Raw genomic sequence first — 15,581 nt, 5'->3', positions numbered from 1 at the left:
TGAAGCCGCTGGGGGAGATCATTCGTGGCTTTGGGGTGGATTTCCATCAGTACGCTGATGATACTCAGCTGTACATTTCCACCCCAGGCCACCCCAATGATGCCCTTGACGTGATGGCCCGTTGCCTGGAGGCCGTAAGGGTCTGGATGGGGAGGAACAGACTCAGGCTCAACCCTTCCAAGACCGAGTGGCTGTGGCTACCGGCGCCTCGGCATAGTCAGCTGATTCCATCGCTGACTATAGGGGGCGAAATTCTGGCTCCCTCGGAGAGGGTACGCAATCTGGGGGTCCTCCTGGATCCGCGGCTGACACTGGAAGACCAGTTGTCGGCCGTGACCAGGGGGGCGTTCTGTCAGGTACGCCTGATTTACCAGTTGCGGCCTTTTCTGGACCGGGACGCCTTGCGCACAGTCACCCATGCCCTTGTCACCTCCCGCCTGGACTACTGTAACGCTCTCTACATGGGGCTTCCCTTGAGGAGCACTCGGAGGCTTCAACTGGTCCAGAATGCGGCCGCGCGGGCGGTGTTGGGAGGGACTCGTTGCTCCCATGTAACACCGCTGCTGCGCGAGCTGCACTGGCTGCCGGTGGCTTTCCGGGTGCGCTTCAAGGTGTTGGTTATCACCTTCAAAGTGCTCCATGGCATCGGACCTGGATATCTCCGAGACCGCCTTCTGCCGCAGATTACCTCCCATCGACCGGTACGCTCCCACAGAGTGGGTCTCCTCAGGGTGCCATCAGCCAGACAGTGCCGGCTGGCGACTCCCAGGGGGAGGGCCTTCTCGGTAGGAGCTCCCACCCTCTGGAACGAACTTCCCCCAGAGATCCGGGTGATCCCGGATCTCCCTTCCTTCCGCCGCGCCCTTAAGACATGGTTATTTCAACAAGCAGGACTGGCCTAAGGGGAAATTTTTTAGCGGGCTTTTAAAAACAATTTTAATTAATAAGGCCTAATCTAATATTTCATTTTAATTCTGTTTTTAAATGATAGTTTTGGGGTAATTTTGTATCTGTTTTATCAGGCTGTCAGCCGCCCTGAGTCCGCAAGGAGAAGGGCGGGGTAAAAATTCAATTAAATAAATAAATAAATAAATAAAATATGCTTTAGCTTCCAGTCCCCTAATCATCTTTGTTGCTCTTCTCTGTACGATTTCTAAAGTCTCAACATCGTTTTTACATTGTGGTGACCAAAACTGGATGCAGTATTCCAAGTGTGGCCTTACCAAGGCATTGTAAAGTAGTATTAATACTTTACGTGATCTTGATTCTATCCCTCTGTTAATGCAGCCCAGCACTGTGTTGGCCTTTTTGGCAGCTGCAGCACACTGCTGGCTCATATTTAAGTGATTGTCCACTAGGACTCTGAGATCCCTCTCACAGTTACTACTATTGAGCAAGGTAACCCCTATACTATACCTGTACATTTGGTTTTTCTTGCCTAAATGTAGAACCTGATTTTTTTCACCATTGAATTTCATTTTGTTAGATAGCGCCCAGTGTTCAAGTCTGTCTAGATCCTCCTGTATCCTAAGCCTGTCTTCTGGAGTGTTGGTTAGTGCCATCTGCAAATTTGATGATTTCCCCATCTATCCCCTCGTCCAAATCGTTGATGAAGATGTTCAAGAGCACTGGGCCCAGAACAGAGCCCTGGGGCACCCCACTACACACTTCCCTCCATGTAGAGGTCCTTCTCACAGTTACTACTATTGAGCAAGGTAACCCCTATACTATACCTGTACATTTGGTTTTTCTTGCCTAAATGTAGAACCTGACTTTTTTCACCATTGAATTTCATTTTGTTAGATAGCGCCCAGTGTTCAAGTCTGTCTAGATCCTCCTGTATCCTAAGCCTGTCTTCTGGAGTGTTGGTTAGTGCCATTTGCAAATTTGATGAGTTCCCCATCTATCCCCTCGTCCAAATCGTTGATGAAGATGTTGAAGAGCACTGGGCCCAGAACAGAGCCCTGGGGCACCCCACTACACACTTCCCTCGATGAAGATGCGGTTCCATTGAGGACCACATGCTGAGTACGGCCGGTCAGCCAGCTACAGATCCATCCGGTGGTGATGCTATCTAACCCACATTTTTCTATCTTATCAAGTAGTAGGTTGTGATGTACTTTATCAAATGCCTTACTGAAGTCCAAGTAAATTATATCCACAGCATTCCTTTGTCACTTGGTCAAAGAATGCAATAAGGTTTGTCTGGCATGATCTGTTTTTGACAAACCCATGTTGGCTTTTAGTAATGACTTTGTTTGCCTCTAGGTGTTCGCTGATTCGTTGTTTGATTATCTTTTCCAGAATCTTCCCAGGTATTGCGGTTAGGCTGATCGGTCTGTAATTTCCTGGGTCCATATGATTCGCTTAACAACTGTGACGAGAAAGATCATCATGGAGCACTACCCCACAAAGAGTCACTGGGGTCCAGGTTCCCCTGGCCCTCTTTTCCAACCACCCGGGCGTCTTCCCCTGCTACAGTCCGTGGTTGTAGCTGCCCGTCCACTCTGCTCCCTCACTCAGACACCTCCACTTGCCAGGGTCAGCAAGACTCTGCTGTCTTGTCCTTCCAGCCGGTCCCTTGAGCAGCCTCCTCCCACAGTTGGGTGACACGGTGTGGGGGTGGTCAGACGGCCAGTTAGCCATTCTTCCTCTCTCCTGATGCTTGCTGGTCTCTCCTGCCCCTGCCTGCCTCCCTTTCTCTCCCTCTTTCCCCTTCCTCCTCCTCCTCTTTTCTCAATCTTTCCTCACAGACCTTTCCCTACCTTCCCCCACACTCTTTTCTCCACTTTCCCTCACACTTTCTCCCCCTTTCCTCAACCTCATGTCACTCGCCCCCCCCATTCCATGAGGTGAAAACCAGATGAGCGGGAGGCCCCACTTCCCTCCTCTCCCTTCTCTGCCCCCAAAGAGACTCACCTATTCCTCTCGCCCTCTCTCTCTATCCCCTGCTCTCCTCCTCTTTCCTGCCAAATGTCCGTTCCCTTCTCCCTCTTCCCCCATGATACAGTTAAAATGGAGCAAAGCTCACTTAACAGCTGTCTCACTTGGCAGAAGAAATTTGGGGCTCAGTTGTGGTCGTGATTCGAGGACTAGCTGTATTAGATACGTTCCTTTGGATTCCTCACTTGTTCCTTTGCCAGCAGCAGCTTGTCAGTCTTCAGTTGTTCAGATGTTTTGAGATGTTCCAGAGAGCTGCTGTTAGCATTCAAAGTCACCATATCAGACTTCAGCTTCACCTCCCTTATTATTTATTAACTATGTGTATCTCACCTTTATTATGTTTACAAATAAATCAAGCTGGCAAACATATCCGACACATCTTCCTCCTCCAATTTTCCCCACAACAACCCTGTGAGGTTGGTTGGATTGAGAGAGAATGACTGGCTCAAAGTCACCCAGCTGGCTTTCAGGGTTAAGGCAGGACTTGAACTCACAGTCTTCCTCTTCCTAGCCTTGTGCCTTAACCACTAGACCAAACTGGATCTGACTCCCATCTCAGTAATGAAGCCACTTTTGGGTGTCTCAGATTGTTGACCCCTGGTGACTGCCTTGGAGGAATCTCCCTGCACTTTTCTTGGCAAGGATTCGGGAGGGGCTTTGCCATTGCCTGCTTCCTAGGGCTGAGTGAGAGTGACTGGTCCAAGGTCATCCAGCTGGCTTTGTGCCTAAGGCAGCATTAGAACTCAGGGCTTCTAGCTTGATTTCTTAACCACTACACCAGATTGGCTTCTTCTTTTACAATTACTCAATCAAAGGCAGAGCGGCTCAAAGCAAGAGGGAAAAAAGTGCTATTTGGCATCTTGTCAAATAATGTATTTATTTAATAATGTATTCCATTTTTACAATTCTATTTAATTTTGGTGACATATTCAGGACACATAACCAATGGGTATGTTTTGTTTACTCTCTTCTACGTGTCTTCTGTTTCTGTGTATTATACTGAATAATCACTATTTGTTTGATTTGCAACGGCATAAATGTCAAAACTGACTCGTCTCCATCATTTCCTGCACTTGATTTTGGCTTGTATTCTGTCATACAGAAACAGGAGGGGGATTGGTGACTTCCTAGGGTGAGGAATTCATGAGAGTTTGCTGTTGCTAGTGAGACCTTATTCACCAAGGTCAAGTTATGAGATATGCTCAGATGGCACAGACCGGATTTCCCAAAACAAAAGAACTGAACTCAGTTGGTGAATATGAACTGCGGGTGGTCCAGAGGGGGAAAGGGGAAACTGTGGGTTTTTATGGGAAAATCCCAGAACTGACTGTGCTTCCCCTGTGCCTAGATGGATCTTTCAGTAAAGTTTTACTCTTGGTAGTTTTAAAGAGCTGGTAGTTCCTTTTGTTGAAATGTGCCAAATGGGACGGTTGACAATAAAACTAATAACGTCATTCTAAAATAGAAATAAAATCTCATATTGGCAAAATAAAATGAGGTAAAAATAAATTTATTGACATAAAATTGCAAAGGAAGGAGCTACAATCCATGAGACACCTATAAAATTACAATCAGTAATCCGATTATTGTAGATAACTTAGATAAGTATAAAAAGATTGAAGCAATACTAGGATTGTAAGAAAATTAAAAAAAAAAACACCCTATGAGCCTGGAGGAACGTTGTTCATGGGGTCGCGATGAGTCGGACACGACTTCACAACTAACAACAATGATCCTGTAAATCTTACATGGAGTCTAATATTTGCTTAAGCCCTGCTAAGGTTTGTTGGGATTATGATTATTGTGTATATTTAAAAGGAAACAGAAAAAAAGCAGAAAGAAAAAAAACAGGGAAAGATTACAGAATATATTCAATTATGGGAACCTACAGAATCACTGACTGCAACTAAACATTAAAGAAACAAGCATGATACATAAATGAGCTGTGTCGGATGTCTAAAACCCACGATTTTGGGGTTTAGCTGTAAGATAAGGTATTTTTAATACTGATATGACCCTAAAGCCTATATAAAGCTTCAACTGGACACCTCATTTTAGATTGATTGACTGACCCATTCTTTCCATTTCCAAGGCTACACAACTGCAAGCAACTCAGTGTGGCATAGAACACCAAAGGAAGGTGCAGTAGCAAAAAGCTGAGGAACCTTTCGGAGATCACTGCTCAGCAAATAGGGATTTTTTAAAGTTTTGCCTATGGATGTCCCCTCTTTTAGAGGAGGGTCAGGGAGGCGCCTTCATCCAAAGAGAAAGAGGGCAGAAGGGTCTCTCCAACCAAGGAAGCGTCCAAAAATGTATGGAGCAGAGCTGCAGTCCTGGCATCAAAAAAACTCACTTGTCCCATTTCACAGTTGAGAGAGATGCGGATCCTCGTGGGCTTGTCAATCAGGACAAATTCAGAGTATGATGGAGAGCTAGCCATGTATTTCCCTCCCCATTTCTTAAACAGCCATTGGCTGGTCTGCATATCAACATATGTTTCTTTCACCGGCTTCTTGGCAACCCCTACACCCCATCCTGCTGTATCTCCTACAGTAACTTCCCAGAAATGTCTCCCTGTTGAGAACCTCTGACAGCCAAGGACATAAGGATTAAGTACAAATCTCTTGCGGTTTGGGTCAGCATAGATTAGTCTCTTTGGCTCAATTCTTTTGACGCTTTTCTGATCCTTGGAGATGACAAGGACGCCAGGATCGGCTGTCCGTGGATTCAGACTTACATTCACTGTAGGGGGGAAGGGAAGGAAGGAGAAGAACAAGAGCTTCAGCTGCAGGCCTGGTTTGTGTCTTGACCCCCAAAATATCAACCTTAAGGCCTCCACTCTGAAAGGAGTTCAGCTTCCAACACCCCCTCCAAGACTGGAAAATTCACTGCTTTTTGAAACAACACCTCCGCATTGCCTAGTAGTCCTTCCAACCCGTCACCCCCTTCTAGCATTCCTGTACAACAGGGGTGTCAAACTCAATTTCATTAAGGGCTGCATCAGCATTGCGGTTGCCCTCAGGGGGCCGGGTGAGTGTGGCCAGGGTGGGTGCAGCCTACTGTGTGGGCGTGGATGGAGTGGGTGTGGCCAGCTCTACATTGTTCGCATCAAGGGTGCCTATGGGGGCCTGGGAAGGAGTGGGATAGATCTGAGGGTCTCTGGCAGAAGGGGGTGGGACCAGGGCAAGTGCCAAGGCATGGTCCACTGGAGGAGCCTCACTGTTCCTCTCAGGGGGGGGGCTTATGGAGCTAAGACTGAATGCGTTTCAGCATAGATGGCCACCACAAAATTGTACATTGGCTCCCGGGCGGCCAGAGCCAGGGCCAGAGCCAGGGCCAAGACAGAGGGAGCTGTTCCCTCACTGTTTCCAGGCTGGCTTCACGGGCTACATGAAACCATTTTGTGGGCCGCATCCGGCCCTCGGGCCTTGTGTTTGACATGTCTGCTGTACAATTTTCTTTAGCTTTCATCTTGAAGGTGAGAGTAATGGGGTTGGGAGTGAACAGTGTTTGGCTTTGCCTTCAGTGAGTTCCTGGGAGGGCCAAGGTGTGAATAGGGACTCTGCCTGGAGCTTTAATACAGAAGATCAGGCAGAGCAAGAGGCTGCCATGTTTCAGTTGTGAACTGCCAGAGTCAGAAGGATCCCCCAGAGGTAATTTGGGACACATGGTGGAATGTGAGGAAGCTTTGTCCTTTTCTCTACCAGCATCAGGATATCACAGGCATGTACAATAGGGGAGGATCTTGCTCAGGAAACCTCTGCTTTCATAACTTTGATGAGCCTAGTGCTCCAACTTTGCTTTCACCCAAAAGTCCTAATTTCTCTGCTCCCAAAAACCTGGTGTCTCACCAATTTATAGTCAGGCAGTAAAATCAACAGGATGTTATTAGCTTGGTAGAAAGTTTATGTTCCATTCAGTCCCAGCCCATATTTTCCCATTTTTCCAGATATTACATTCTACACCAAGACTGACTTCAATTTAATAGAATAGAATAGAATAGAATAGAATAGAATAGAATAGAATAGAATAGAATAGAATAGAATAGAATAGAATTCTTTATTGGCCAAGCGTGATCAGACACACAACAAATTTGTCTCCGGTGCATAAGCTCACAGTGAGCATATAAACAGCACATAACAGGTCATAAATCATAAAATCATTAAAGTTTACTGGATCATCGTAGTCTTTAAGGTATCTAATCCTATACTTTTCTTTTTTGTTACTCTATTTTGTTTCTCTTAAAGCTACCAGCATCAGAGCTTAAAATAGCAAGTGATGTAAGAGATTCTTATAACTCATATTTACCTTCCTGTAGTTGAAGTCCACTTTCCAGAGTATCTGGGGAAGAAAAGGGAGGGATTCAGCATCTCATTGCTGGAAATGGAGCAACAAAAGGGCCTCCCCAGAGATACCCTTGTTTGCTTTCTTTGGACACAAATCAGGATATAAGGAATAAGCTACAAGCCAGGATGTCATTGGTGGATGTATATATTCTACCAGATATAAATATATTCTACTATATATTCCATATATAGGTAATCCTCAACTTACAACCACTCACTTAGTGACTGTTCAAAGTTACAGCGGCACTCAAGAAAGTGACCTATGACCGGTTCTCAGACTTATGACCACTACAGATCAAAATTTGGGCACTTGGCAACCGGGGTGTATTGACAAGGGTTGCAACATCCCAGGGCTCTGTGACTGTCGTAACATTCAAACATTCAAACTGATCTTGCAACCTTCCTAGGGAGCTTCTGACAAGCAGAGTCAATGGGGGAAGCCAGATTAGCTTAACCACCATGGCAAAAAGGTCATTAAAAGGGGCATGACTCACTTAACAACCTCTTTGCTTAGCAAATGAAATTTTTGGCTCAACTGTGGTTGGAAGTCAAGGACTACCTCTATATATTTCATTATATTTAGTGGAAGCTTATTCTGCTTCCCCAGTGGTCAGTGCATATGGATCTGGGAAATAAAGAATATAAGTAGCCCTCGACTTACTTCCACAATTGAGCCCAGAACCTATGTTGAAAAATTTGTTAAGTGAGTTTTGCCCCATTTTATGGCTTTTCTTGCCACATTTGTTAAGTGAATCACTGCACTTGTTAAACTAGTAACATGATTAAGTGAATCTCGCTTCCCCATTGACTTTGCTTGTCAGAATGTCACAAAAGGCAATCACATGACTTTTTTCTAACATTGAAGAGTCACTAAATGAACTGTTGTAAGTCGAGGACTACCTGTAATTGGTCAAATATCACTAGCTAATGGTTCCCATTTTTCAGTCACACAGCTCTTCTAATGAGAGAAAGCAGAAAGCTCCTGTTCCCCCTCCTGGTGCCAGGAAACAAGGCCTTTCCCCAGAGAAATGAAGGTGTCTCTTACACTGATCCTGACATCGATCCCACTTTGATCCCCCTGACACTGACCCAGAATCTCTCCTGGATGCTCTGGGGTCAAAATGTCATCCAGCATACAACCCCAGTGGCTGTTTTTTACCTTTCAATTTTTTCTTGGCACTTTTCAGGAGCGCAATGATATCACTGTAATCCCAGATTGTCCACTTCGGCTCTGGAAGTAAATCCACTGGATTCTCATATATTTCGTTTGCCTGATATCTGCCAAGACAAAAGAACATTCTTGAAAATTCATGTGAATCTCTTGGCCAAAAAAACGGACTGTATCTTACCAAGTAACTGATGACTAATGACTAATATGGGTGAGGTAGGTAAGCAATCTAGAAGATGGATGTAACATTCAAACATTCAAAACTGATCTTGATGGATTAAAGGTAATGCAATGAAATTTAATAGAGACGAATGCAGTTACCTTCAATTTGTGACTATTTATTCAAAACCAGTTACAACAGCTCTCAAAAAAATGACTTAAAACCATTTTCACACTTAACATCTATCAGTGTCCATGTAATCACAATTTGGGTGCTTGGCAACCGGCATGTATGTATGATAGTTGCATTACATCCTACAATGATACCTTTAAAACCATCAGACATCTGTCTCTTCTTGGGAAGGACTCAATAGGTGGATAAAAATGCCAAATTCAATCTAAACATCTGGCTAACTGTGCAATCAACCATAATAATTTTTCATATCAAATATTGCTAATGATATTGTGCTGAGGTTGTCTGAGAAAATGTCTAAAAAGCCCTGAATTACAGTACATTATCTTTAAATGAAATTACTGCGAAATACAAACAGAACTTTCCAAAATAGGAAAACTGCTGGAGGAGCTGCCGATCTCTGAGACTGTAAAGAGGAGAGTGGATTCACTTACTTCTTCAAGATGCTTCCAATGTCCTAAAAAAAAAGAGAGACAAAGCAGAAAGTTAAATTCTTTGAATTCTTGCTTTTCACATTGCCTGCTTTTTCTGAATTACACTATGGATCCCTAATATTAGCCATTACAAGTAATCCTTGAATTTCAACAGTTCATTTAGTGACCGTTCAAAGTTACAACTGCAATGAAAAAAAACGACTTATGACCATTTTTCACACTTAAGACCGTTGCAGCATCCCCATGGTCACATGATCAAAATTCAGCCGCTTGGCAACTGATTCATATTTATGACTGTAGTCTCCCGAGGGTCATGTGATCACCTTTTGGGACCTTCTGACAAGCAAAGTCAATGGAGAAGCTAGATTCACTTAACAAATGTACTACTAACTTAGCAACTGCAGTGATTCACTTAACAGCGTCAAGAAAGGTTGTAAAATGGGGCAAAATTCACTTAACAACTATTTTGCTTAGCAACAGAAACTTCGGGTCCAATTGTGGTCATAAGTCAAGGACCACCTGTAGCCTTCATACTTTCTAAGTTTTCTTTCCATAGAGAGTCAAAAAAATTAAATAAGGAGCTGAAAAATGATTCTGAACTTTGTTACTTTGTACTTTGCAGCCAGAGAACTATTTGCACAGAAATGGAAAAATATATCAATCTCCACAACAGAAGAATGGATGAAAAAAGTGATGGAGCTAGAAAAAATGAAAAAAATTGACTGCTTTAATTAGATATCAACCTTTGTTTCTACTTGGAAACTGCTTCTGGACTTTATGCTCAAGATAGAAAAAAAATGAACTACTGATGCTTGGTTTTGCTTATTAAATTAATTTGTTTTTATAGATATGGTTAATAATTTCTAAATATGTAAATGTAAAAAGTTGAGGCTGTAATTTTATTTTGTATTTTACTGTGCTGAAGTCAATGCTTTTTTTTCTCCTTTCTCCTACACTTCTTTCCCATTCTTCTGCTTCTCCATTTCCCTTTCTTTATTTTCATTTGTACTTTCACTATTATAATTTCAATAAAATATATCAAAAAAAAGGCTTCCGGTTTGCGATCGCTGTGCGGGCGGGTTTTCTCCCGCCGGGAGACGCTGAAGAGGACCCCCAAGTGATCGCGAAAGTGCGGCAGCCCTCCCGTTTGATCCGGGGCAGCACTTCAAGCTGATGGGGAAAAGATCAGCCACTAATGTGACCCATTATCAAGCTGCTGACAGCTGAGGCCAAACTCACTAACACTTTGAAAGCAACGTGGAGGAATTGGGTGAGATTTTACCTTCTCTGTAACCTAAGTACTTTTCCTGTTGAAAGCTTTTTGAAAATTCTTCCCCTTATGAGGAGAGGGAAGGGAATTTTTCTTTCTTCTTCCACCCTCTAAAATGGCGGTGTTTGATCATTCAGGGGAAACAAAACATTGAAAAGACTAACTTAATATAATTCGATACTTTTTTTTTTTTTGAATTTGGGGACTCAAAAGTTTCTACTCTTACTGGAACCTGCTATTTTATGTTATTTGCAAAAAAAGAACTTGAATCAGATAAAAACCTAGCCCTGTACCTGAAAAAGACTTTAAATGCTATCGGGGACATCTTGTGGCGAAGCTTGGTACAGCAGTTTATTCCCTCAGATAAAGAGACTTGTTCACAGTCCAGACCTGACCTTGATATTATCTATGAGAGATTCTACTCTGAGAGAACAGCTGGGCAGTGAAATTGGTTTCTAGGAATGGTGGAGGTGTACATTTACTGACTCTTGTTTAATAAATAGCCTTCACTAGAAAGACCATTTATAACTATGTCAGTCAGGGAGCAAAAAACTTTGGTTATGTTAAAATCCTTACTTGAAAGTATGCTTGCAAACACTGAAAAACTCAAAGCTCTTTCGAAAGACAAAGGTGCCAGCCTAGAGCCACAAAGTAAAATCTTGATTGCAGATAAAAAACTACTAATTCAAAAAACAACAGGAGTGGATAAAGTGAATACCAAGATAGAGGGCTTTACAGATCAACAAGTGCAGCCCACTGAAAATCCAGACAATGAAACAATCTTTAAAATTGGAAATGGCTATCTATACAAACCAGAAGAAACCTGCAAAGAAGATGACCAGATCGAATTGAAGACAACTATACCAGAACAACCACGGGGATCTGGGTTATCAGGGCGACAAGTTAATGATTACAAATGGGCCAGATCTTTCAGAAAATTGGCAATTAGATGGTCTCCTTCAATCCAAGTAACATATACAAGAATGAAGGGAGATCTATTCGATGATTTCAAAGCATTGGTATGGAAGCCTGGTTGGCAAAAGAAGAAAGCTAGAATAAGGTTGAAAAATTGGGGCTTTTTGATTTGCTAGAAAGGACCCTAAACTGTCAACTGTGGTCTAAAGGGAAATTTTGAGACAAAGGGAAAGTTGATTACTAGATTTAAATTAGTTGGAAAATAGTAAAAAATAAGGGATTAATCTGTCTAATGCTGAGGAAGGAAATGTAATCTAACTATTAGGAAATAGGTTTGAATTATTAATTAGCCCAGATAATATAGAGAATAGATTTGAACTAATAAAGGATACTCTATTATTAAGGTGGTGATGTATTAGGGTGAGAAATAGAAAATGTTTATGAAAAAGAAGAAGAATATATTTAAGCAACTAATATGTGTATTTTAGACATTATAATTCTTATGAAGTGAGATAAAGGAAATTTGCGTTACCTGAAAGTTAAATACTATGGCTATTAAAGGTCAAATTGGAATATTGTAATTAATAAATTAAAAATTAGGTAAAAGTTAAACATGGATTGTTAATCGAGATTTACTAAGATATATATAAGCAAAAAAAGATGTGTTTATAATGTGATAATGAAGTTTTTACTGAGTTTGATACAACTAGAAATTTACTAGCTTAACTATGAAATAGCAAATGTTAAGGGAAACAAGAGAAGAAATATTTGATATAACCTGAGACACCTGCTAAAGATTTTGATATTGTACTATTGTTTAACCCAATTACCACATTGCTTTCTAAATACTCAAATGTAAAACTGGAAAATAAAATATTTATATAAAAAAAGAGGATTCTGTGATGGGGCTAAAGCAGTCTACTCCACTTCATCATTGGTACACCAGGATACAAAAAAGATGCTGAGGCCCAAAAAAGAATGCAGAGAGGAGCAATAGAGATGATAAGGGCTCTCAAAGCCAAACCGTACAATGAATGGCTAAGGGAACTCAGTATGCTTAGCTTAACAAAGAGAGGGTTTAAGGGAGACATGACAGCCATCTTCCAATACTTGAAAGACTGTCATAGGAGAAAGGGCATCAATTTACACTCTGTAGCTCCTGAGGGCAGGAGAAGAAGCAAGGGAAGGAAGCTCATCAGAAGGAAATCCAACCTAGAAATAAGGAAGAATTTCCTGACAGTGAGAACTATTAATTAATGGAATGGCCTGCCTCCCCAAGTTGTGCGTCCTCCATCACTGGAGGCTTCCAATAATAGACTGGACAACCATTTGTTCGGGACGGTAAGGACTCCTGCCTTGGGCAGAGGATTGGACTAGAAGACCTCCAAGGTCCCTTCCAGCCCTATGATTCTATGATCTCAACTTCCTGCCTGACCTGTAAGAGTTTGCTGGCTGGCTGCTGATGCTTCTCTTCTATCTCCTGGATGAGATCGTCAAGAGAGCACAGTTCCTCCATGTGCTTGGCCAAACCCTTCTCCTTTATTGCCATAATATCCTTCTCCATCTCTTCCATTCTAGCCAACAGAAGCTCCTCCTGTCCTTCTAACCAGAGTTGTAGTTCTCTGAATTCAGCCACTACATCTTTTTTCTCTTTTTCAATGAGGTCCTAGAACAAGAAGACAGAAAGAGCAAAAGGCATATTTTTGATTTATTTTTACTTAATTATATTTTTTTTAATTATTATTATATTTAAACAGATTCCCTGAAGAGTCCTGAAATGAGATGGGAGAATTTCCTAGGGAGAAAAAAAAACATTTTGACATCAACAAGCACAGGGGGAAAGGTTTCTAAAAAGCAAAAAACGGCTCAAGTTAAATGATCTCTCATGAAACATTTCTTGGCAATCAGGAATTCCAAAAAAGTAGACAGAAAAATGTTTGATTTCACATTTGTTTCAATAAGATGAAATATGGTTTGCGTTAATTTATATGCAAACCAAACCCACTTTATAAAACATTGCTCGTGTGACAGGTGCCCTTAACTCAACTGTGACTCATTCAGCCAATGGTGACATCCCAGTCAAAGATACAGTCCCCAGGTTAAGAACAAGTTCTGTGCCTGAACACTGTTGTTAACTGGAATTTTATTTAAGTCAGAACTTGTACTTACAAACAGGCTACCTATTATTAAAGATGGCAGATGGTGTTCTCCTTCCTATTAGCTCAGAAGCTCCTCACTGTTGGATCAATACTTACAAGCATCTCCTGAACTCTTTGCTCTGTGTCCGTTTTATATGTAGCTATTTTTTCTTTCTCCTCCTTCTGAGTCCTCAGGCAATCCCCAACCTTAATCTGAAGAGAAAATACAAGTTTTGAGTTTCTTTTCCGTAAAGAGTTATGTCTGAGGGAAGACCCAGTTAGAAGATATATAGTCGTCATAAATACATGGCAGTTGCCAAGCGTCCACATTTTGATCATGTGACCACAGGGATGCAACAGTCGTACTGTAAAAAATGGTTGTAAGACAATTTTTCCATTGCCGTTGTAACTTCGAACAGTCACTAAACGAATGATTATAAGTCGAGGACTACCTGTAATGGCAGGAAAGTGAGCTGCCTGAGTCTCCCTGCTTACAGTCACCTGAGAAGCATCACTGAGAAACAAGGGCTGAGGTGGCTTTGGCCTGACTCCCCAGGAGTGTTTTTCAGGGTCTGCACTCAAGACTTTGGAGGACTCTATGATGATCTTGCTCTATAGCAAATGTGGAAACTAAGCTGGCAAAGGGTATCTATTTCTTCCTACAGGCAATTTCCGTCGGTAAGCAAGGGATTAAGTCAGCCGTCCCAACCTTTCAGCAGGGTGTGTTTGTGTGTTTGTGTGTGTGTGTGAGAGAGAGAGAGAGAACAGCTACATTTGGCAGGTGCGCACCCTTCTCACGCATGAATAGATCTGTGGGTGCGCGCACCACCTCTCTCATGGCCTTGTTTCAAACAGACCACTCCCCAGGGGTTGGGGACCCCTGATTTAACTGAGGTTTTGTCCCATTTTACAACCTTTCTTGCTACAGTTGTTAATTGAACCACTACAGTTAAGTTAGTCACAGCAAATCTGGCTTCCCCATTGACTTTGCTTATCCGAACGGTGATCACATGACCCTGAGACACCGCAGCCATTATAAATACATGCCAGTTGCCAAGCATCCAAATTTTTATCAGCAACCACAGGGATGCTCCAATGGTCATAAGTGTGAAAAATGATCATAAGTCAATTTTTTTCAGTTCCGTTGCAACTTTCAAGAGTCACTCAATGAACGGTTGTAAGTCGAGAATTACCTGTACACCAGTCTTCAAAAAAATTACAGGCACAGAGGCAAGGGGGTGGGATAAAGCAGAAGGAAGCAAGTAAACGGGTCCTAGGGTTGCCAGTGCCAACACTGGATGGCCCTCTGCAGTGATTCCCCCTGGCGGATTCCTACCTGGTATTTCTGGAAAGCCTCCTCCGCCGGGATCACCGAGTGGCCCCTGTGCTCTTCGGATCGGTCGCAGACCACGCAGATGAGGGTCTCGTGGTCCTTACAAAAGAGCTTGAGGGGCTCCCGGTGCTTCGTGCAGAAGCTCCCTCCGTCCTCGCCCCAAGGGCCTCCGCATCGCCTGGCTATTTCCAGCACCCGCGCCAGCTGCCTGTTGGGCAGGACGTTGCGGGGCCCGAAGGTCTGTCTGCACTGGGGACACGAAGCCTCCGATTCCGACGTCCCCCAACTGCGGGTCAGGCAGCTCCGGCAGAAGTTGTGGCCGCACTCCGGGATGAGCACGGGGTCCTGGAAATACTCCAGGCAGATGGAGCAGGTGGCTTCTTCCAGGAAATCCTGCATGGACGCCGCGGCCGCCATCGCTGCCTCCTCCGCCGAGAAAAGGAAAGAGAAACTTAATTTCGCACCTCTTCTTGCAAATCAGGTGACCGCCTTTGGGCTCTGCCCAGAAGGGAAACCGAGACGGTCAGCTTCGGTGGCTTCTTAAAGGAGAACGACAGTATTTTAAAAAGAACAAATTGGGGAGAAGCAAACATCCACGGGACGGAGCCCCGATCAATTATTATTGGCAGAATCAGTTCGTCAAAGGGTAAATTGTTTTAAAAACTGGGGAGGAGCAAACATC

At 43.1% G+C, this 15,581-nt stretch overlaps 1 protein-coding gene across 1 annotated transcript; it reads right to left on the bottom strand.

Moving 5' to 3' along the window:
- Positions 1–4,636: 4,636 nt before the first annotated feature.
- On the bottom strand, positions 4,637–15,335 carry LOC107294020 (zinc finger protein RFP-like). Its single transcript, XM_029285519.1, has 7 exons — positions 14,903–15,335; positions 13,654–13,779; positions 12,864–13,094; positions 9,244–9,266; positions 8,449–8,567; positions 7,252–7,284; positions 4,637–5,685 (listed from the first exon to the last, which is right to left on the bottom strand). The coding sequence occupies exons 1-7, from the start codon at positions 15,314–15,316 to the stop codon at positions 5,174–5,176; spliced, it is 1,458 nt and encodes a 485-aa protein (XP_029141352.1). The 5' UTR covers positions 15,317–15,335; the 3' UTR covers positions 4,637–5,173.
- Positions 15,336–15,581: the final 246 nt, after the last annotated feature.

Source organism: Protobothrops mucrosquamatus, unplaced genomic scaffold, assembly GCF_001527695.2.
Source record: "Protobothrops mucrosquamatus isolate PMUCROS unplaced genomic scaffold, P.Mucros_1.0 scaffold1803, whole genome shotgun sequence".
NCBI lineage: Eukaryota > Metazoa > Chordata > Lepidosauria > Squamata > Viperidae > Protobothrops > Protobothrops mucrosquamatus.
This window is presented reverse-complemented; position numbering and strand designations above follow the sequence as displayed.